Source organism: Stenella coeruleoalba (genome assembly GCF_951394435.1).
Source record: "Stenella coeruleoalba genome assembly, chromosome: 2".
In the NCBI taxonomy this organism is placed as follows: domain Eukaryota; kingdom Metazoa; phylum Chordata; class Mammalia; order Artiodactyla; family Delphinidae; genus Stenella; species Stenella coeruleoalba.
This window is the reverse complement of record NC_137147.1, coordinates 123723861-123746269: the sequence shown is the minus strand read 5'-3', so window position 1 is coordinate 123746269 and position 22409 is coordinate 123723861. Positions and strand designations below refer to the sequence as shown.

At 46.2% G+C, this 22409-nt stretch overlaps 1 protein-coding gene across 3 annotated transcripts in view; it reads left to right on the top strand.

Annotated features, from left to right (window-relative positions):
- The window catches only part of ADAMTS17 (ADAM metallopeptidase with thrombospondin type 1 motif 17), a 350376-nt gene that overhangs the window by 178821 nt on the left and 149146 nt on the right, over positions 1-22409 (top strand). For all 3 annotated transcript variants that reach the window (XM_079912255.1, XM_079912254.1, XM_079912256.1), the window contains 2 exons: positions 12327-12467; positions 14430-14580. In XM_079912255.1, coding sequence (XP_079768381.1) covers positions 12327-12467; positions 14430-14580 — 292 coding nt within the window. The remainder of the gene's footprint in view (positions 1-12326; positions 12468-14429; positions 14581-22409) is intronic.

Genomic DNA, 22409 nt, shown 5'->3' with positions numbered 1-22409 from the left:
ATCCCTCTTAGCTGGGAAGGGCCGAGGCTGCTCAGAAAGAAAGTGACCTGCAATCTGGGCCTTACAGGAAGGAGAGGATTTTGGCTGGCAGGGAGAGTGGGAAGGGGTGTCCACACAGAGGTAGAGGGCAGGCAAAGGCACTGGGGTAGTGGGGTCCTGTCGGCATCATACAAGCACCTGCTGTGGGTCTGGAGCCAGGGTTAGTTGGGGCGGCACCCCCTCAGCCTGCTGACCCATGGCGCGTGTTTCATGGCTGGGAGGTGGGATGGAGTACACACCCTACCCCATCACCCCACCACACCACACCCCACTTCCTGGTCAAAGAGAAAAAGGCAGAGTCCAAGTAATGTGGCCATAAAGCCCCTCCTGATATGTGTGGTTTCAGGGAAGGAAGGGAGTGATGGTCATTAGGAGGGAGCAGGAAACAGCCTGTCCTTGGGGTTTCTGCTGTCTGGACATCCTGGGCCCTTTGGGGTCCCTGAGGGGTCTTTGAAATTTAAGAAGCTGCAGGTTCTCTCTGAGCAGCAGGTCCCCCCTGCAGTCAACTAATCCTCTCCTCTGCAACGCCTTTGCTGGGGGCTGGTTTCCAACACCCATTAAAACACCGGCCCCTGGAAGAATTGGGGACAGAGATTGCCTCCAGGTGGGGGTGGTGGGAGGATGTAGGGGGGCCTAGGAAACTACTATGGGGGAGGGGGGACTCAGTTTTCAACTTATACCCCTTTGTCTCTGAATTTCTACCATACAGTTATTTTAGCTACTCCACGCCAGGCCTTCTCCTATTGGCTGAGAAAAACTCTCCCTGAGAAATCAGGCAGTTGTTATTGTTTATGAGTGGAAAGCTTATTAAATCTACACTTCTAAGCAAAGTTGCTAAGTCTAGGTGGAATTGAAAATAATCTTGTCTAGTTAAGAGATGTCAATGGTTAAAAAGGAAATGAATATTCACTGTCCTTTTGTTTCTTTGGGGGGAAAAAGGTCAATATAAAACTAATGAATTTAGAGCATTTCTTTTAAGTAAATGCTTCTAAAAGATGGTCATTTTGAGGGCTGACTGAGGTTTTTCAAAACCAAACCAAATTTCATCCTGCAGTCTGTAGATGACCTTTGAATGATTTCCAATTTGCTGTCTTCTCAATCCTCTAGACCCAGGTCCAATCCCCATTCACAGGGTGGCTGGGTTGGATGAAGGCAGAACCTGTGAGGTGGACCAGAAATCTGATTTCAGACCAGAACGCGGGAGACCCTTGGTTCCAGGAAGAACTTGCTGCAACTGGCTGTGTGGTGTTGGGTGGTCACCTCTCTCTGGGCTCCAGATTCCACTTAGATGCAGACAGAAGGGTTTCAAGAGCCCTTAACGTCTCAACTCCTGTGGTTCTTTAGAGCCTGAGTCTCAACTAGAAAAGGAATTAATATCCTGAGCATCAATTTCCTGGCAGTATGTTTTTAATGTGCAAAATTTTCAAGTACCAAAAAGGAGAGGCAGGGTGAATATTGCGGAGCACTTCGAGGTTCCCAACCCTGACCCCACACTCTGGGCGTTATTCCCAGAACACACTGCGCCCACCCAGCATCTCATGGACCCAGGTACATCTGTCTTCCTCTCCCACCATCACACTCTGAGCCTCAGGTGTAAATAGGAGGTGGGAGGGTAGGACTGTTGCTAGTAATGTCTCAGAGTTGTGCTTTAGATAAAGATCCGGGGGGGCATCTAAGAAGATGGGGACCAAGTCTGAATCCCCTTCTTGAATGTCACAGGTGCTCCAGGTTGGTGCCCGGAGAACAGAGGTGTGATTCCTCCAAGCTGGGTCCAGGAAAAAGCTCTTGGCCGCTCCCCAGCACCTCTGCTCCCCGAAGCCATGTCCATACTTGGCAGCCCCTCTCCTCTCCACACTGTCTTGTTGGAAGTCTCAGTGCCCTGAGAGCAGACCTTGAGCCCCTCCAGGTCTGAAGGCTCTCAAGCAGGCTCTCCGCTGCTAACCCTAAGAGGAATTTTCCGTGCCATCCACGGTCTCCTGAGGGCTCCTGCTGGCCCCCAACCTCTAAGACAGCCACTCCGGCAGGAGTTGGCTGGTTCCCATCCTTTGCCCTCCTTTGGGTCTGGGGGCAGATTTCATCCTCAAAGAGCCAGGCCATGCATGGAGATTTGGAGTATAGACTGTCCAGGCTCAAGTTATGCTTGGCCATTATCAGCTGTTTGACCTTGGGAGAGCTTCTCAACCTCTTTGCCTCAGTTCCCTCATCTGTGAAGTGTGGATGATAATAGTTGATGCATGCAACATGCACTGCCTGGCATGCTGAAAACGCTATTTCTCTGCCCTCCGGGCACGCCCCACACCACCCCCGCAACTCTTGGGTATGAGGTCTCTTGTGTATCACACCTCCTTCCCCTGCTCTCTCAATATTTTTCCTGCTCTTAGTGTGCCTTTCAGCATCTGTGTTGAGAGGGACCCACCTTGGTCTGCACCTTAGATATGTGTCCTGTGGGCACACGAGTGCTCAGCGCTGTGCCTGGCACGTGACACATAGCAGAGTCTGGATGAAGCAGAGTCTGGATGAATGAGGGCATGATTAGAAGGGATTAGGGTATCTGCTCCAGCCCTCCAAATCCTCTGAGGCTTCCCCAGCTCAGACCTCAGTGAGCAGCAGCCTTCAGCAGATGAATGAGTGTATGAATTCCCGCCCCTAAGATGCACATAGCCCGTGGTGGTGATACCAACGTCATTCCTGCCCCTCTTTGCTCCATCTGCCACCACAATGCCCGACACACCTGCCATGATAGTCACTCCTCTGGATGGATATGCTGAGGCTGATGGTGTTAAAATGCAAAGTACTTTGGGGACTAGGAAAAGAATGTTCCTCTGAACCAGGGACTTCATGAGGAGGGCAGGAGCAGACAGGTAACCCCGCGCCCGGGACATGGTGGGGGAAGGGAAAGAGTCGCCACCCTCTGCCCTTCTCCACCTCACTGCAGAGCTCTGCTGTATGGGCCCCAGAGGGACCAGGAGCTTTGACCTTGACCTTCTGAAGCACTCCGCAGGGGACAGCTACGGAGGATTCGTGGCAGCTATAGATTTCCCTGAAACTGAGAGATCACTCCCCATTTACACATCAGTTTTCTTTCCGTTGTGCACAGAAAGTTCCTTCTTGACATCTGGAGGGTAGTCTATGTTAGCCCGAGATTCACTTCTTTGGAAGGTTTTAGCCATCTTTCCATTTCCTGCCCTATTCAGTCTGGTGCCTGCAGCACCCTTAGATGAATTACACTTTAGGCTAAGAAGCAGAAAGCATATTCTTCTGACTTTCACCCAATTTCCCAGTTTCCTTCAACAACCTACGTGCTGTGATTCTGTGAGCCCTCTCTTTGGGCAGACTTTCCTCGGCAGAACCTTGGAAGCACATTGCACGAAAGGAAACACTTTGTACTCTTCAGCTCCCTTGCTGTGTTCTTGCTTGATAAGCCAGGCATGTGGTCTTCTCAGAGAGCCAACCTGGAACCAAAATTCAGGGTTGGTCTCCCCAGCACTGCAGGACACTGTTGGCAGACTGGCAAGGGGTGAGTGGAGCCACAAGCTCAGACCCACTTATGCCACATCAGCCTGTGTCCTCAGAACCCTCCCCATGCCTCACATGGGCCTCCATCTAGTGCATCTGGGCCTAAAGGAAGGCCCACTTCAGACTTGAAGGAGACCAGGGGTCCCAGTGAATCATCGTGCAATTTGGGAGGGGGGCTGAGCCTTGTTGGTGCTGCTATAGCGTCTACACGGCTTCATGGCATTCTGGACTTCAGCAGGTCATGTCAGGCCCTTTCCCGGGAGCCCTTCTGCACTCCAGGCCCAGAGCAGGCCACAGAAGGGATGACGGCTGTGGGGCCGGGATGACATTCACTGTGTCAGTGGTTAATTTTAGAAGAGCTTAGTGCTTTCGTGAAGTTTTCTTTTGAAATAAAAATGTTTCCTCAATAGATTATCTTCCTTTAAAGAGCTAAGGAGAGCCTCAGAGAACTTTTTAGCAATAGGAATATCTCCTTTGTTTTGCCTTATTACAACCCACCGTTCACTTTTTCAGTTAGTGAAGGCACATGATCTTATGCCATTCTTTGACGAAATTCATTTGAAGTTGAGAATGTCCCAGATTTAAAGGCACATAAGAGGCCTCCGTGGGAAGGCATTTAGAGAATCCCTCTCTTCAGATATCATGGTCTGAAGCAATTTAGGCTGACGTTCTTTCATTTTCTTGGATGTTCTATAAAGCCTTTGTAGATCTCTAGTTTCTTCCCTTCTAATCCATCACACCACAGCCCTGTGCTTTGGAGGTCTGAGCACAGATGGCACTGTTAGTACAACCATTCTGGAGGAAAAATAGGCATGAGGTCATACAAAGAGTCAGTATGAGACAACATGTCTCCCTCCTCTGAATGCCCATGGCTTTCAGCTTCTGATGTCTACACCTGGCACTGAGTCTTCTCCAGTTGTGTCATCAGGTTGTCTTATTTCTCTAAGTATCTGTAAGCCTGTAAGTAATTTGTGGGCCTGGATATACTCCTGTACCAACGTGATGACATCCACAGCTCCTAGCACAATGGTGGTACTCAGGTTAGTTGAATCAGATTCTTGTCTCTGCCTGTATAGATCAGTGTGGTAGCAATTAGCCACATGTGGGCCTTTAAATTTATCTCAATTAAAATTTAATAAAATCAGAGTTTCAGTTCTTCAGTCATACTAGCACATTCCAAATGCTCCATGGCCACATGTGGCCAGTGGCTGCTGTATTGGATAGTCACACAGGGACTGTTGTATCATCGCAGAAGGTTATACTGGACAGTGCTGGTCAGCACTTGCTGACTTGTCTGTGATCGCTGCCAGACTGTGGGCTTCCTACAGGCAGGGCTGCTTGTGCCCCTCACTGTTGTGTACTTGGTGCCCTGAAAGTGCTGGTGCAAGATAGGGCCCACCCAGCTCTTATTGGAAGAATGAATAGCAACTCTGCCTTACCATTGTGCTCAGTCTTCTAGATCAGAATCACAAAATGATTCCATTTTGAACTGGAAAACCCCTTGAACCCCTGGTTCAAGTCCCTCACTTCCCAGCTAGGAGGACAGGCCTGGGGAGTTAGGAGCTTTGCCTCAGCTCCCCAGAAGAATCTGGGCAGGTCTTTAACATCAACCATGGCCTCTGTCTTTTTGGACCATCGCTCTGTCCACTTTGTCAGACTTTCTTTAGTATTTCCTTTGAAATGCTAACAAGGAAGCCCACTTAAAATGATTATTTAGAAGAAAGTGTCCTTAAGCTGACCCAGTTAACCTAGCTGTAAGCAATCTAGAACAGCTGTATCCAGTGTGCAAATATTGGTAGCATTTCCATTAGTTTTGGGAACAGGATAAAGGTTCCCATGTTCTAACTAATATTTTGCATTGTTTTTGAAGTCCATCAAACTTCATAAGGCAAGGAATGAGATGTAAATCTTGAAAGGGAAGAGGCAAAGTGGTCATTATCTGCATTTTGTAAGAGAATCATCTGGCAAACTGTTGGAGCCAGTGAGTGTTCATCAGGGTGCAAATCACAAGACATACAGTGATCCATGGTTTTCTTATACACAATTAGTAATCAGTTACAGAAGAATAAAAAGCAGACCTCGTTCACAACTTCAGCCAAAGGTGGGAAATACCCAGGAATGATCCTGATAAAAAAAAAAAAAAAAAAAAAGGAAGACCTTGATGATGCAAACTACAAAACTTTGCCAAAGGGCATTCAAGAAAGCCTGAAAAAGTGAAAAGGTGCCCTGATGTCCCAGGATGGCAAGACTCAAAACTTCAGTGATGCCAGTTCTCCCCAAATTAATCAATTTAATCAGTACAATCCTAAACTAAAAGGACTTGACAAACCAAAATCATATGGAAGAGTAAAGTCCTCCAAAAAGACTAAGGAAAGGAGGGAAGGAGAATTGGCTTATTCCTTCCACTCACTCTCCTCGCCTTGACAGAGGCAGAGTTTTTTCTTAACACCCTACAGCCTTTTCACCTGAATCAGTATTGTCCCCTCCGAAATAGTCACTCACCTTGGGAGGGTATATCCTTATTTCATCAATGTAGCCATCATTCTAAACTGCTTTGGAATTTCTACCTGGAAACAGCTTCAGACACCCCCCTCCCCCCTTCTATAGACTACTTTCCCAGGCAAAAATCAACATGGCTTTATGGATTTTTTTTTTTTTTAAGTAAAATTTGCAAACGTCATTTGACTTCCAAGTCTATGGAAGTAACAACACACATGTTTGCGTGCATTGGCTCTGGATGGGCTGATGGAATGCTCTGAGCAGTGGGGGCATCATAGGAAGAGGCTGAGAGCCTCCCGAGGAGGTGCCGCTTGTTTGTTCTTGTGCTTATGTTGGGGGCCATCCCCTCATGCCAATGATGAATGCCAATGAGGCAGTGGGGGGAAGGGCACCAAAGGTAGCCTCTGTTCTGTGTGCTAGTGGGCTGTTATGTAGACCTAGATGCTCGTGTGCTGCTTTCACTTCACAGCCATTAACTGAGCCCTACCGTGTGCCCAGCCTGCTCTGAGAGCCGGTGGAGCAGAGGAGGGCAAGACCATCTCACTGTATCAGGACCACCTTCGTCATGTGGGAGCAGGACCACAGCTGCAGGGGCTGGTGAGCCCATAGGAGCTATTTGGGCCAGGAGACAGCTTTTCACTAAGATGACCCAGCTGTAACCCCAGGGCCTGCATCCCTCAGGCCTTCACCAAACCCAGGCTGTGGGATGCACAGGAAGCTGAGCAGGAGTGGACCTGCTGCTGGGAGACAAAGAGAAACAGGGAGCTATGCCACAGGCTACCACCATCACCCTTTTCCTGTGAAGGCAACACATGGTGTAGACTGGTGGTTGTCTGTGATTATCCTCACAGCTGTCCTGGATGGGGTGACCGCCTGCCAAGAGCAGTTGGGCTGCTAAGGCTTCCATGAAGCCTCTGTTCAGGGGTCCCATTCTCTCAGTCCCTGGGCCATATCTGCCAGAACAGGCCTGTTCTGTTCAGTTAGCTCGTTGCAGAAGAGAAATGGAATTTAAAGGCATATGATAGGGTAAAAACTGTTCAACTTGCCATGAGCCTCCCTTCCCTTTTGTGTGACCTCTCCCCGCTTCCCTCATTAACTCCCAGCTCTCTGAGGGCACCTGAGTTTTCAGCTTGGGCACAGCCAGCATTCCTTCACTCAGACATGTGCTTAGAAGCAGCAAGACTCTCATCTCTTCCAGATCCCACTACTTGCCAGGCGCTTTGACCATGAGGAATGCTCATCCCCATTCCTTCAGAATGTAAACTTTCTGGAAGCAGGGGCCTTGCCTGTGCCGGCATCTGGGACAGCATCTTGTCATAGAGAGCATTTGACACGTATTTGTTGAATGAATGAATGACATTAAATACCATGAGCCCTATTTAGTCATAGATAAGGAAGCAGAGGCTCAGAGGTGTAACGCTGTTCCCTCAAGAGGCAGAGCTGGAATTTTCATTCGGGTTAGTCTGACTCCAAGCCAGGCCTTTTCAAATACAGTGCTCTACTTCTACATGAAAAGGGGGATTTCATACCATCCTCCTGAGGGTGCACGGCCACAGGCATGCATGCACGCATGCACGCACCCATGCTCATTGACCAGAGTAGGGGATGGAATTGCCCATGCTTTGTTTTCTTTTTCTATCTCTCATCCCAGTTAGTTGAATTTTTGTTAAATTAAAAGTTTAAGGCCCATTTGAAGTGGATCTCGTGTGTGTGTGTGTGTGTGTGTGTGTGTGTGTATGTGTATGCATATATTTATACACAAACACATGCAATCCCAGGCAAGACTACTTTGAGGGAAGGCCAGACCTGACTCATACTTGACATCAAAATCCCATCTATATAAACCTGAAAACGTGAGTGTTTTTGTGATTTCAGTACTTTGGCTAGCTAAGAGAGATATATACTATATACTGTAATGTGCCTTATCCATTTTCACCTACTATGATGTTATCCATTATAGCAAAATGCACTGAACACCAACACTATATTGGTTGTTATTTACCCAGTAGTGATTCAGAATTCCATGGTGTTTTAAGATTATTTGTATTATGATGGTCCTGTATGTGGTGGAGGTGGAGGCCCTAGATCTACTCTGGTAGTTGCAGTGTTCCTGAATCCCTACAAGCTGGTGAGCTCAGTTTCCTGTATAAAAATAAAAGGAAAAAATTCTCTGAGGTGAGAGAATGTTGATGCTATGTTCCCTATAAATGGGGTTATTGATGATCCTGACAATTAACCCTGTTATTCAACCTGTATAAATGAGTGTAGCCTGGTACCCCTGGTGACTTTTGACCCTTGTAGATAAAGTTTCTGTGTAGCTACAGTTTGAGGGCACAGTCTGGTTCTTGGCAAAGAGGTAGTGGCAGTAGAGAATTTCCCTTCTAGTGTAATGCTGAGGTGTTAATTATTATTTAATTAATTAACAATAATGAATACAAACCTGCCTGTCATCTCCTAGAAACTGCCATGGGCCATTCCTGTTATTATAGAGTCAGTAAACATTTATTGAAAAGGGACTAGCAGGCAATATGCCCCCAGGGCGACTGAAGCAGGACTCCGGCCAGCCCTGACCCCTCCACTGGAGAGGGTCCCCTCATGGGAGCCATTTCCTGGGTTTTTCATTCCACCCCAAGCACTCGTTTTACAAACACAGCCAAGAGTACTTTGAGGGGAGGCAGACCTGGCTCGCAAACCTGACATCAAAACACCAAAGTGTCCAAAAGACAGACAGACAGGCTCTGAGCCAGGTAAAACTGAAGCGTCCAAAATGGCACAGGTACCAGGCCCAGAACACCTAGTATCCCCGATGCCTTCCAGGGTTTGGAGTGAACCTAGTACAGGGGGAGCATTGCCTTTCAGAATCCCCACATGGTATATATTGGATTTCCTGAAGCAATTTCAGAGCAATGTGTTCTTTTGTTTTAAGATAAAATCTACTCAAGGCCATTAAGTTATTATTGTGTCTGATAAATCTGGACCACATGTGACATGAGGCCCGTCTGTGTCCTTAATCTCAGTCACTTACTGTGTGTGCTTAATGCTACATGTTTTTGTTAAATATAATGTTACCACAGACATAAACCTAAAATAACATGAATTTTTTCAGTCAAGTGATCTTTAACTTAAACTAAAAATAGCCTAAACCGTAGTTTATGTAGACCTCAAATATCAGGACTCCCACCCCAATGCGAGTTCAGCAAACTGTAAATTTATGAGGCACTTGGTTAGCATTTGAACATTTTAAACCAGATCAAGCACAATCTGTATTAGAGACAAGCTCCAGAAAGCCCAAGAGTTGCACTCCTGGCTGATCCTGCTGACTGGAACATTCCTTAGGGAAGTCCTTCTCTGGGGGCTAGCAGAATGAACCGTTAACACAACACCCTGCAGGCATAGGGGTGTCGAGGGCGCAGTCAGCGTTTCTCAGCACTTTTGTAAACATAGTTTTGTCTCCGGAGAGACCAGGTTCTCTGGCCAGCAGGGTCTGGAATGTGGGCGAAAGAACCTCTTTGATTTTACAAGCAGCTTGATCACCGGAGAAAAGTTGGAAGCATGTCACAAGTGAAACATTCCTCCATGTGTGGCGAGGCCATTCTGCCAGGGCTTGGATCTCCTCTGATGTTTCCCAAACAACAGGGAGCATCTGGTGGCTGCTCAGGACGGTGGGAGAGGGTTTAGGATAGTGTGTTAATTCTCCCTGGGATTGGATTCTCCAGGGTCTGCAGTGATGCAGTTTGACCTGCTCCACATGCTGTGCTTACACTATGTCCTTAGAGATGGAGATTGGAGCCATTTTTCTCATGAGACGTTGTATTTCTGTAACCTCTACACGTACGGCAGAGTTCCCTGAAAGCCATCAACATTTTCAGATCTACCCATTTGAAAACACTATCACCACTTTTATTTATAGATACCAAGTCAAACCCTAAATCAAATTTAAGCTGACTTTTAATATCCTTTGCTACATGCAGTTGAAAAACCAGTTAGTTCCTATGTTTCCTGAAACAGAGATAGAAGTATAGATATAGATATAGATATAGGTATAGATGTAGCTATAGATACAGATACAGGTACAGATAAAGATATAGATATCAAGCAAGAAAAAATATAAAAACCTGAGTAATGACATTGAAAAATTATTCTTATTGGTCAGATGTATCTGATAATTTCTTGGTTCTCTACTTAACCCTAATTGGATGGATTCTTGACATCTAAGCAGGAGAGCAAGACTGCATCTACCCAGAGATGGTTTTCATTTTTCTGTTGAGCAAGCTGCTGCCACCCTAGATACCATGCATGAGGATCCTCCGATTTTTTGATGTTTACTGCTGCATTAAATAGTTAATCCATTTGATAAATATTTACAGAGTGCTTGCTCTGTGCCAGTCACTCGTGGATAGGCTGGGATGGAAAGCTGCCTTGAGGGCACCTGGTGGGGTGGAAGAGCCTGTGGGAAATCCCAGGAGCGGGCATTTTTCAGGGAGAGGTTTGGCAGGAGAGGCCTGGACTGAGGGGAAGGTGGAGCCAACATGTAGGCGGCACTGCAGAAGCTTTCCTTTCTGACAAGATAGCAGGATAGTTGTTGGTCAGCTGACCCATTAACCAAAAAATTGGTTCAAATGGGGAAATGTAAAGAAATTATACTTATGTTCTTAAACATTTTGTCATTTTGTTTTAACTTAAGCCATGAAAACGTTCATTTTTTTCACCGGTTTTGTGGTGGGAGTGAAAGCCTTTTCTTTGAAGGAAGCCGATTGGGCTTCCATAACCTTCACAGAAACCACAACTATAATGTGATGACTTTAAATCCAGTTTCTTTCTTTTTCTTTTTTTCTTTTTTAGATTCAGCAGAATTTGAAAGACCCATGTGAAGCAGTCTAGGGGCAGATTTTTGTGATTTTTTTCCTCATCTTTTACAGTTGTCTGCCCACACCCAACTTGGCAGCCTATTGTAGCTAGTAGCTAAATTAGTCTTCATGAAAACAACTTAACTTTTATTCTCATATTTCGTTGGTTAACACAACATGTAGCCACATGTATTGATTGAAGTAACAGAACTACTGACATAAATAGGTTTGAGTATAAATACTGTTGACCCTTGGTAAGCGTACCCTCAACTATGGGAACAGACACGTGTGGGTGACCAGAGGGGGCCCTGCCTGCCTGGAGCAGGAGCTCGGATGCCAGGCCGTGTTGTTCCGGGGACGGGGGTGGCATCAGCTAATCCAACTGCACGTGGGGGTGGCCAAGGGAGCCTCTCTGTATAGGAGCATGGAGTGGCCTGGGGGTGTGCAAAGCAAGAACACAGAGGAATTGATGAAAGATGGTCAGAGACGTATGAGGAAAACTGGGAAAATATGGCTGCAGAGAAGCATTTAGAACCTCTTTTCATAATTACCTCTGTTTGTGGCTGTCTCCTCTCCCACGCTGACTTAAGGTCAGGGATGGCTTATTGTACACCATTGTTTCTTCTCCTTCTAGTCCATTCTCAGCACTCGAGAAACCTCTCATAAATATGTTTGAATGAATGGAAGTGTGTGTGTTTTCCACGGGGCTGTTGACAAAGAGTGAGCAATCCATATGCACAGTGAGTCTCTCCCCTGGAAGTCATGGGTCAGCAGACTGTGGGCCACCTGATCACGTGTGTTCTGTGTCTCGGCTTTACCCCACTGACAGCGTGTATGTGAACTGAGATCATTGTTCAGCTCACATTGCATGTCAGCCTCCCTCGTCTAAGCCAGCATCCTGGTGTCTTCCAGGTACAACTGGGTGGGAAGGTGACAGGTATGATCTTGGTGGACCCAGCTATAGTGATATGAAAGAAAAGCCATAATTGTTCATGAGTTTTCATAAGTCAAAGTCTTGGTTGGTTCCCACTACACGTTAGCATAGTGACTTCTCTGCAGGCAGTGAAACACTAGATCATTAATGCTAGGATATGTTAATGTGGAAAAGCAAGTCCAATCATCAGAACTATAATATTGCAGTTAATGTAATTGGTTCATTCATTTATTATTCATTTGTTTTGTGAATGCTGTCTGTTACATGGTCAATCAGTCTCCATTCACTGGTTAAACAAGTCATCACCCTCTCTATTTCTCTATAAGCTTGTGACTCCTGGTCTGCTCTGTGAGAGTGGCAGAGAACCAGGTATCACCTGTGCCACCTTTTGTGTTTAAGACATGATTTAGGTTAGCAGAGTGTGCTAGAACCTGGATGAGGAGATGAGAAGCCTGTAATGAGTGTCCTCTCCCCTCCTTTCCCTCGGGCAGCTTGGGAATGAACCACGATGACGACCACTCCTCCTGCGCTGGCAGGTCCCACATCATGTCGGGAGAATGGGTGAAAGGCCGGAACCCCAGCGACCTCTCCTGGTCCTCCTGCAGTCGAGATGACCTTGAAAACTTCCTCAAGTAAGTCCTTGAATTGTTCTGTACAATCAATGCAATAGAAAGTACTACAATACTTCCTAAAGACAGGATAGTTGGAGTCTCAGTCAGTGTGAGCAGAAGTGAATCTCTTAGAATTCTCAGCTGGTCAAGCTTCCTCCCAAGTGTGCATCTGGTATGACACTGGGCACCCAGCTGGTGATCATAAAACTTATCGATGGAAATGTCGATGCTGTGACTGTATCTTGACAAGATTTCATTTCACTTCTCTGCATTATTTTGACTGTGGGTGGGCACCACCCTAGTGACACACTTTGGCTACTGTAGAACAGGGCATTTCCACAACACTCAGGCTGCTTCCCTGGACAGGAGTCCCTCTGCTGGGAGGAGGGCTTGCTCACCTTCCTCAGTTGTGGGACTGGGATGAGTTTATCTCATAGCCGCTTTCTTTCCAGAATGTGTCTGCATCACTCCATTCTCAGACTTCCGTGGAAGAATTGGCCATCTGATGTCAGAACTTTGTCAGACAGAGTCTGTGCTCATATACAATGTGGATCCCTTAGTGTCAGGGCCTCAGGGCTGAACTTACAGGTTTGACAGGCAGACCCTGATTGTTTCACCACTTAATTGCATCATCGCTACACCCCATGGTGACTGAAGGGGTCAGTGAGTCTCTCCTACACACAGAGCTGTCCAACAACACAGTGGAGTGCCCAGTGAACTCAGGGAGGAGGACCAAAGGCAACACTCTGGCTTCATCCTGGGTCTTCTTTCATGAGGTTTCCTGTGGTTGGGAAACTAAGTGGTACACAGGGCTTAAAAATGGGCTCATTAGGGACTTCCCTGGTGGTCCAGTGGGTAAGACTGCACATTCCCAATGCAGGGGGCCCAGGTTCAATCCAGGGTTGGGGAATTAGATGCCACATGCATGCTGCAACTAAAGATCCTGCATGCTGCAACTAAACATGCCACAGCGAAGATCCCACGTGCTGCAACTAAGACCTGGTGTGCCAATAAATAAATAAAAATAATAATTTTTAAAAATTGCCTCGTTAGTTTTAATGTAGTCTATTTCCTACTGAGTACGTACTTGTATCACCAAATCATAATGCAATGTTGGAAGCCACTTGACATTATTTCATTTTACCCAGAAGGGTCAGTGAAACAAAGGTATTTTCATCTGCTCACATATACAGTACTGGTCCCACTGACTTTGTTGAAGTGTCCCATGAGTTTGAGCCCAGGAGAGGTGAACCAGTATCAGCCTGTGTGTATTGCGTGCGTGCAACTCTTTTCTTCAAGAATCTTGGCAAGAGGCTGGGTTTTCTTTTTACTACCATCTGCCTTGCTTTAGGAATTAAAAAATAAAAGCATTCAAGTATTTAACTCCTAATGGAGCCGCAGCCACACAACCCCCAGTTTAATTTTTCAGAGCTGTTCTCAACATCTCTGAACATTTCCATCCTGGTTGAAATCCCCAAGTCCTTTGCACAGTGTGCCACCAGCCAACTTTCATGGCCAGGTGGGGCATCTGGACCAGCCAGCAGCCATGGCCCCCCAAGAAAATCTACAGAATTGGAAATAAGCTTGCCTATTTATTTATTTATTTAAAAGAAAACAACCCTACTCCAATTGTTTCTTTATTCATAGTGACTTTTGCTAAAGCCACATTCTAAGAAAATATCATAGGACTCTATTTCAAAAGCATTTTCATCCAAGAAAGCACTCAGACTCCCTGACAAAAATACATTAGCCATGTGGGTGATAAGCCCAGGCCCTTTCCTAGTTGCCCAATTCTCATGGCCTCCCGAGTAAAGATCTGCATTCAGCTATGTGGAAAAAGAGCAAAAAGTGCAGCCCTTGTGTCTGGTGCCTGGTCATCTCCCCATAAATAATTTGGAGGTTCCTGCTTCTCGGTGACTGAAAAAGCAGGACAAAAACCTGGGTGGTACATTTGCAAACCAACTTGCCTCTCGGCTGTTTCAGGTCAAAAGTTAGCACTTGTTTGCTGGTCACAGACCCCAGGAGCCAGCACGCAGTGCGCCTGCCCCACAAGCTGCCAGGCATGCACTACAGCGCCAACGAGCAGTGCCAGATCCTCTTCGGCACCAATGCCACCTTCTGCAGAAACATGGAGGTAAGCAGCCTCAGGAGGGGAAGGCTGGCTCAGGAAGGAGCACCTGGCTTCTGTGGGAGGATACAGGCATTTACACTCCACACACACACACACATAAACATATGTGCATACGAGCATGCACATACATGCACATGAATATACCTCATGAACAGCTTCACGGGGCACCCAGAGTGAGCCACACACATACATGTGCATGAACACATACACACACATGCACACATAGGCAGGGGGATGGTTCAGAGTTACTGCTGACACCAATAGCCTAATGTTTTATTTTGTTTTGTTTTTTAATCCAAAGGTATTTCTTTTTTAGTAGCCTGTCTTAACATGAAAACAGTAAGACACTAGGAAAAAGTAAATTAGCCTATTCTTGGAGGTGATATCAAACCCGGCACAGATATAGAAGAGAGCTAAAAACTACTGGACGTTGGAGAGTATCATATTGAGAACATTTAACAAATAATAAATTGATTATATGATAATAGTATTAATAATCCTATTAAAATGTTACCATTTACTGAACAATGCCCAGATGCTTTGCCCTAAAGCTTCCAATGTGCCTGATATCAATTAACCCTTACCACAGACTCCCGAGGTTACTGCCAGGGTACAGGGTACTTACTACTCCCAGGGTACAGATGATAACATCAAGCCTCAGGGGTGAACTGATCATTCAGAATGGCTTGGCCAGTAGATAAGTAGAGGATTTGACTCAAGTCTGTTCACCCCCAGAGCGTGCACTTTCTCACCGTACTGCAGATAGCTGGGCCACTTCTGTGGGTGGGGGGAATGTGCTCAGGCCCTGGGGCAGGCTGTCTCCATGCTGGAGCCCCAGGGGAGGGCCAGAGCAGCCTGTGGCTCAGCCAGCAGTTGGCAGCTGGCTCAGGGATGGATGCGGAACCGGCACCATCATGGGGCAGGAGGACAGGAGCAGGAGAACCAGCCTGGGATGTGTGGGACTCAGGAGACACCCAGTGGCAGTCGGCCTGGAGCTCAGGGCAGCATCTAGTCCCAGGGAGGCAGCCTGCAGGGCTGGATGGGTGCCCAGAGCAAGAACTCAGGACGGGAGCAACTCCAAGACAGATGGATAGACCCGGACTGTGCCTTCAAAATGAGACCCCGGGATCCCGGCCAGCACAGCAGGTCAGCCTGGACTCCAGGAGGCGGGATGCTGCCTCTTGAAGCGTTTCCTGGCTATGTGTGAATTGGTTCAGGAAATCTGGGTGGAATCTGCAGGTGGGGCACTGCCTGCCATTGTGTGGAGTATGGAAAAGGGCCGTGCCTCACAACCAACCTAGCACCTCCTGCTAGCTGTTTCCTCAAAGGGCATTTATTCACAGGGTTGTCCTGAGTCTTCCTCTTCCGTTCCCCTGTGGAGGTGCCAGCAAGGGTCTCTTCCAGGCCCTGGTAACAGGAAGCTGTCTCCCACTTCACACCCAGCCACGGCTGGGTTGAAGGACACCTCCCTGGGGAGATGGGACCAGCCCCCGGATCCGATCATCCCCAGTGGTCTGCTACGATGTCTGGTGCTCACCATCAGCCTTGACCGTTGAGGCTTGACCATTGAGGCACTCATTCATGTACCATAGGCTGGCCAAGAGGCATCCTGTTTGTCTGTCCCAGCCTTCAGTCACTTAAAGTGCATGATGGCACAGAACTATCAGAGAGGGCGGGTTTCAGAGGGTCGTTTGATGGTGTGGTGACACCAGGAGATCCACGTGCATGGTACCCCAGTAGAGGATGCCGAGCATTCGAGAAGGGTAGACGTGCCCCGGGCACCCAGAATGGAGAAGAGGGAAGCGCCCAGCTGAGTCAGCGGACACACAGTGGCCACTCTGCCCACTGTGGAGTCTTCCCTGGCCAACAGGATTAACTGGGGTGGGAGCTGGACAGAGGCTGCCTCCTCCCAAAGAGCCGCAGCCATTGCCTTCTAGGGGCCAGGCTGTTGCACATCAGTTGGGTGAGGAGAGATAGGAGGAGGGAGGTACCACTACTGGTGGCTCATGATCTTCTAGGCTAGACTCTTTCCATGCACTGTCACATGAAACCCTGACTGCAACCCTTGAGGGCAGGGACTTTGAACTCCACTTAGCAGATGAGAAAACAGAGGCTGAGAGAGGCTTGGTAATGGACCAAGGTCACTCAGCCAGAAAGGGATGGGCTGAAGACCAAGCCCAGGTGTGACTATTCCTGCAGGAGAAAAGGCAGGCTCCATTCATTCAAAGACAGATTCCAAAGGAGAGAAAGGTAACCTGGTATTTTATTTTCCTTCATTAGCAACTTTTTGTTTGAAGAGGACAGTGAGAGGTCAGCAAAGCATGTTTAGCTCAGCTGTGTTGCCCCTTTCTCCCTAGAAGCTCAAAATACAACTATATAAAGTGAGATCGTTTGTAAGTTAAAATGCAGCTGAACATTTATTCCTACAGCTCACCAAGAACCACAAAATATGCCTTCCTGCTTGCCTTTTCCTTGAGAATTCCACCAGTACCAAAACAAAGTTGACATTTTCCTCCCCAAATCCTAGCAGTGTTACCGACCAGGGTTCTTGGCCTCCTTAATCAATAGAAACTGATCAGAGGCCAGACAAGAAATTCAGGCGAGGCTTTATTGGGGCCCCTGCTACAGCATGGGGGTAGTGAGAACAAGTAACAGGTTCCTTTGCTTGCTCGCTCCCTGAGGTTTCATTATATGGGGTGAGGGTAGGGATGGATCCAGGGGTTGGGCTGGAGGGGTGGCCTAGGTGATTTGACCACCCCTTTGGTGGTGTTGTGTGCAGGGGGCATGTGCAGTATCCTGCTTCTTCTCCCGACACCCTGTTTTTTGCTCCTGGCTCTTCAGAAGTGGCAGTTGATTTGCTTTGGTCTTTTTGTATCTTGCTGTACAGAATTTGCCCCAACTGCGCATGCACATGGTTTGTTGTTTTTAATTAATTAATTAATTTGGCTGCGCCAGGTCTTAGTTGCTGCATGCGGGATCTTTTAGTTGCGGCATGTGAACTCTTAGTTGCGGCATGTGGGATCTAGTTCCCTAACCAGGGATTGAACCTGGGCCCCCCCACCCCCCGCATTGGGAGCGTGGAGTCTTAGCCACTGGACCACCCGGGAAGTCTGCACGCAGTTATTTTTAGTCCCTTATAGTTTCTTTGTATTTTGTTGCTTGAGGAGACATTTGTCCAGGTGCAAGCACTGCAGCAGAGGGTCCCAGGTCCCAGGTCCCAGCCTGTCTCAGCAGGAGTGACTCCTTAGAGGTGTGGAGGTGCTCAGCTGACTCAGCATCAGCCTTAGCTGGTGGTGATCATCCTGCTTGCAAGGCTGGTGGTGCTTCCTTCAGCACAAATATACCAGTTAGAAAGCAGTAACTTCTCATGCTGGGGAAAATGTCATACTAATATCAACGAGACACTGGTGGATGAGAGAGGCAGTTGCCTGCTGGGACCCAGGACTTGGGGATGCTGCCCTAGCCCTGGGACACCTCGTTGGAATCTCACCCAGGCACCACCCTGTGGGATTCTAAAGCTCGCTTGATTGGTGTTTTGCTCATTTGTGCGCTTATAGGTCTGTTTCAGTTGATGTTCAGCATAACAGGAGGCACACATATGTTGTACTGTTCCTTTCTTCCTCCTGTCCTCATCCCCTTATTCACTCCCTTTCATCTATTCTGTTCCAGTTCTACTTGCCTTCCTCCTCTTCCTCGAACCCACAGGGCACGCTCCTGGTGGGGATGCACTCTGCTTCCTGCTGGCTGTTTCCTCTACTTGGACGGTCCTCTCTCAGTTGTCCACGTGACTGAGCCCCTCATCTTTTTTGAGTCTTCTGTTTGTCTGTTTGTTTGTTCATATGTAACCTCCTCAAGGAAGCCTACCACCCTATTTAAAATTTCCATCAGATAACTCTCCCCTGCCACCTTTGTGGCACCCAGATCTCCTGATCCCCTAAGGGAAAACCCTGCTTTCATAAACTTATCATCTTTTAACCTGCTATATAATTTGCTTGTTTATATGACTATTGTGTTGATAATCTCTCTCTTCTAGATTTTAAATCCTTCAAGGGTAATAATCTTACTTTTCCTCAACAGTGTTTTCCAACTGCCTCAGCCAGTGCCTGGCACATAGTAGATATTCAAGTATGTGTTGCTCTGAAATCCATTCATGACCCTAACAGTAAATTTAAATTCTTATGTGACTTCACCCAACCACTGATGATACTGGACACGTTCACAGGCGAGGGAGGAACCCTTACAGGCCTCCCCGTAAAATGAATTGGCTCTCTAAGCCTGAGTCCACATTTCTCCATCTGGTTCACCAACATACATGTAAGACTCTGTCAAATATCTTGCAAGCGTTCATACAAACCTTTCCTGTGGCTTCCTCCCAAGACAGTACGAGTCTGATAGTGAGAGACTGCAGCCTGCTTCCTAATGGCTGTGTCTCTCTCTGTGCATTAATTAATACCCTCATTGTTAAAATCTGAGACTCCTGGTGAATTAATACACATAAGGTGCTGAGAACTGGGTCTGTCACAAAGTAAGCACCCAATCATATGAGCTGATGAATGTGTTGCTGTTACCTTTCTGGATAACACTGGCTCCCCACTATGGGGGCACAGAACTAAGCTATCTTTGTACATCTCCAGGATCAGCATTTTTCTATATTGAACTCCTCAGGGCCATGAAAAATTAAACATTATACAAAACTCCAGAGACCTTCAGCGCCAACCAAAATGTCGTGTAATCCAATTGATCTCTATAACCATCATTATTCTTTAATGCCCTTGAGGATTGAAATGGATATCATGTAATGAAATGATCATGGTCCCAATATTGCCTTTAAATTTCTTATCCTGACATCTGCCTTCAGCCAAGATGGAGTATCAGGGACCAGATTTATCTTCCCACCTGAAGCAACTAAGAAATCAGATGAAATATACGGAACAGCAATTTTCAAGACAGTGGCCATCAAGCAAGGAAGGACTGTGATCCTTGGGAGATGTGAAACAAATGAGGTGAACCCTCTGATTGTCCTGGCTTACTGCCTGGGCCGTCTCCAGGCTGTGGCATAGAGAGGGAGGGCTGTGAAGAAGCAGCAGACTTCTTGAGTTGAAGAAACAGAGCCAGGAGTACTGGGGGGCTGAGGCAGCCAGTGTTCACAGAGTAGAGTACCACAGACAAAAGAGCTTTACAAAGAGAGAACCTGAGAAATCTGCACAGGATCTGCACGAATCTTCAGTTTAGTACTGAGAAACACGTGTGTGAGAAAACTACCCAAGGCCAGGAAAAGAACCATCTGAAAATCTTAGAGGGAACAATCTCTGAGGCTCACATGGGCATCAGGTAGTGTACACAGAAGGGTGTTGTATCAGTAGAGTGGCAAAACTAGCCCCACACTAAATGCTGATCTGGTCCCACCCAATAAATCTTAAAAGCAAAATCTGAAAGGATCTAACTGTTTCCAAGTAATTTAGACAAGTCCTAGAACAAAGCTCAGAAACATTTATAGAAATACAAAAACAGCACTCAGCAAAATAAAATTCACAATGTCTAGCATCAAATAAAAAATTATCAGGCCTTCAAAGGAACAGGAAAATACATCCATAATGAGGAGAAAAATCAATCAAAACTGACCTAGAAATGACACAGGTGATAGAATTAGTAGACCACGGCATTAAAACAATAATTATAACCATATTCCAGGTTCAGGAAGGTAGCAAAAAGAAAGATTGAACATGTTAAGTAGAGATATGGAAGATATGGAAAAGATCCTACTGGTATTTCTAGAAATGAAAACTACAATATTTAAGATGAAAGATACCCTGCTTGAGATTTCTGGCAAATGAGAGATTGCAGATGACTGCTGAAGATAAAGCAATTGAAGCTATCCAAAGTGAAATACAACGAGAAAAAAGACTGAAAACAAAGAGAACTGTGGGACTTCAGGTGGCCTAAGACATGTGATTGATGCTCTGAAGGAGGTGAGAGAGGACTAAAATAATATTTAAAGAAGTAATGGCTGACAGTTTTTTCAAATTTGATGAAAATCACAAGCCCACAGGTCCAAGATGCTCAATGAACCCCAAGAAACATGAAGAAATCCAGACCAAAGCTCATCATAATCAAATTGCTTAAAAGTGGTGATGAAGAGAAAATCTTAAAAGAGCCAGAGGAAAAAAGACAAGTTATGTAGAGATAAGCCAAGGTAGGAACGACAACATATTTCTCATTAGAAACAATGCAAGTGAAGAAAGACCATGGAGCAGCATCTTTAAAGCACTGAAAGAATAAAAGCCTGCCACCTTAGAATTCTATACCTTTTTAATAGGAAAAAAAAATTACTACCAACTAGATGCCATGAAAAAGAAGGACAACACTCATAGCCAGGAGTTTTAGGGGAATGAATATCGTGAAGACATTACAACTCCAAAAATCTGGAGGAATTTCTTAAAAACCACACACATGCATGCCAGTTGGGAACGCTGCTGTCTGTGTTCCCAAGCCCTGGCTCCCCCAAGGCTGTGTCCATGAGGAGGACTTCCCTGGCAACCCCCTCAGCTTGCATTCCTGCACCGGGCCTTCGGGGGTAGCTTGGAAAAGCACAGAAACATTAATGAGGCAAGTGGGTTGTGTGTGCGTGCATGTGTGTGAATCTTCTGTCTTAAAACATTTCTAGAACTATAAGCCTATTACAGAAAAGAAAATAATAATGGGGTGTAACACAGTGTGGACACTGCCAAGGGAATGAAACCACAAAACACATTGTTGCTTCAGGAGTTGAACATTTTCTTTTTCTTTTTCTGGAATACAGACCATAAAAATAAGAAGAAAAGAAACTGGATAGATTGTATTTTGAGAAAAATACTAACCACCATGACTACTGGTGGGCAGTTTTCATTTTGCTGCTGCCTCTTATGAGGAACAAAATCTTATCCTTGGTGGAAGGTAGAGGATACGGTCTCAGGGGATCACGTTTCTCATGGACGCATCTTTGTTATTGTGTAAAAGCAGGGGTTCTGAGCTAGGGTCTGCAGATAGATTTCAGAGGATTTGTGAATAGGGATAGGGAAAAGATCACATCCTTATTTTTCTCCAACCTGTAACCAAAATGAGTATTTCCTTCCATTATGAGTGTGGGCAACAAGCCACAGCAGTCTCAGCAGTACCTGTGACTGTCACGTGATTAGGAATCACAGATCCTTTTCATACTGCATGAAAGTTGTAGCAGCTATTTGGAATTATCATTTACACTCATGACTAGTTCAAAATTACGGTCGTTATTAGACCTAGGGCCAGATCTTATATAATGTGTTGACAAGGAAACACATGTGTTACTGTATTAAAAATTTGTATTTTGCATTATATTTGAACTTAATTGTTTTTTTGCTAAACTTATGTATTTTATAATTATTCACTGACCAATATTATTCTGAGAAGGGTTCACAGGCTCCACCATATACTTCAAAGTACAAGGCCAGGTGCTGGTTGCTAGGCAGTGGCCAGTCAGCATTTGCTCCCCAAGGGAAGGGCTGCCTTTCTGTGACTATTCCTCTTCTTTAGGTGGAATTTCCAATACTGAACTTCCTTCTGATTGGGCTTCTGTGTGTGTTCTTCTTTTGGCATTCACAATTCGTAACCATTTTAAGACCAGACAAAATTAAGAGCCACTTCCTTATCCAAGGGTATAGGGTAAATAACTTTGGAAAAACATTACAGTTGCTTTGGGAGCAGCCTAGCTTCAAATATTTCTGCTCTCTCAAACATTTGCATACCAGAGAATGAAGAAAAATTAAGATACAGTCCATTTTCATTTCTAGGGCTCTGGAGATCCCCACACCATCATC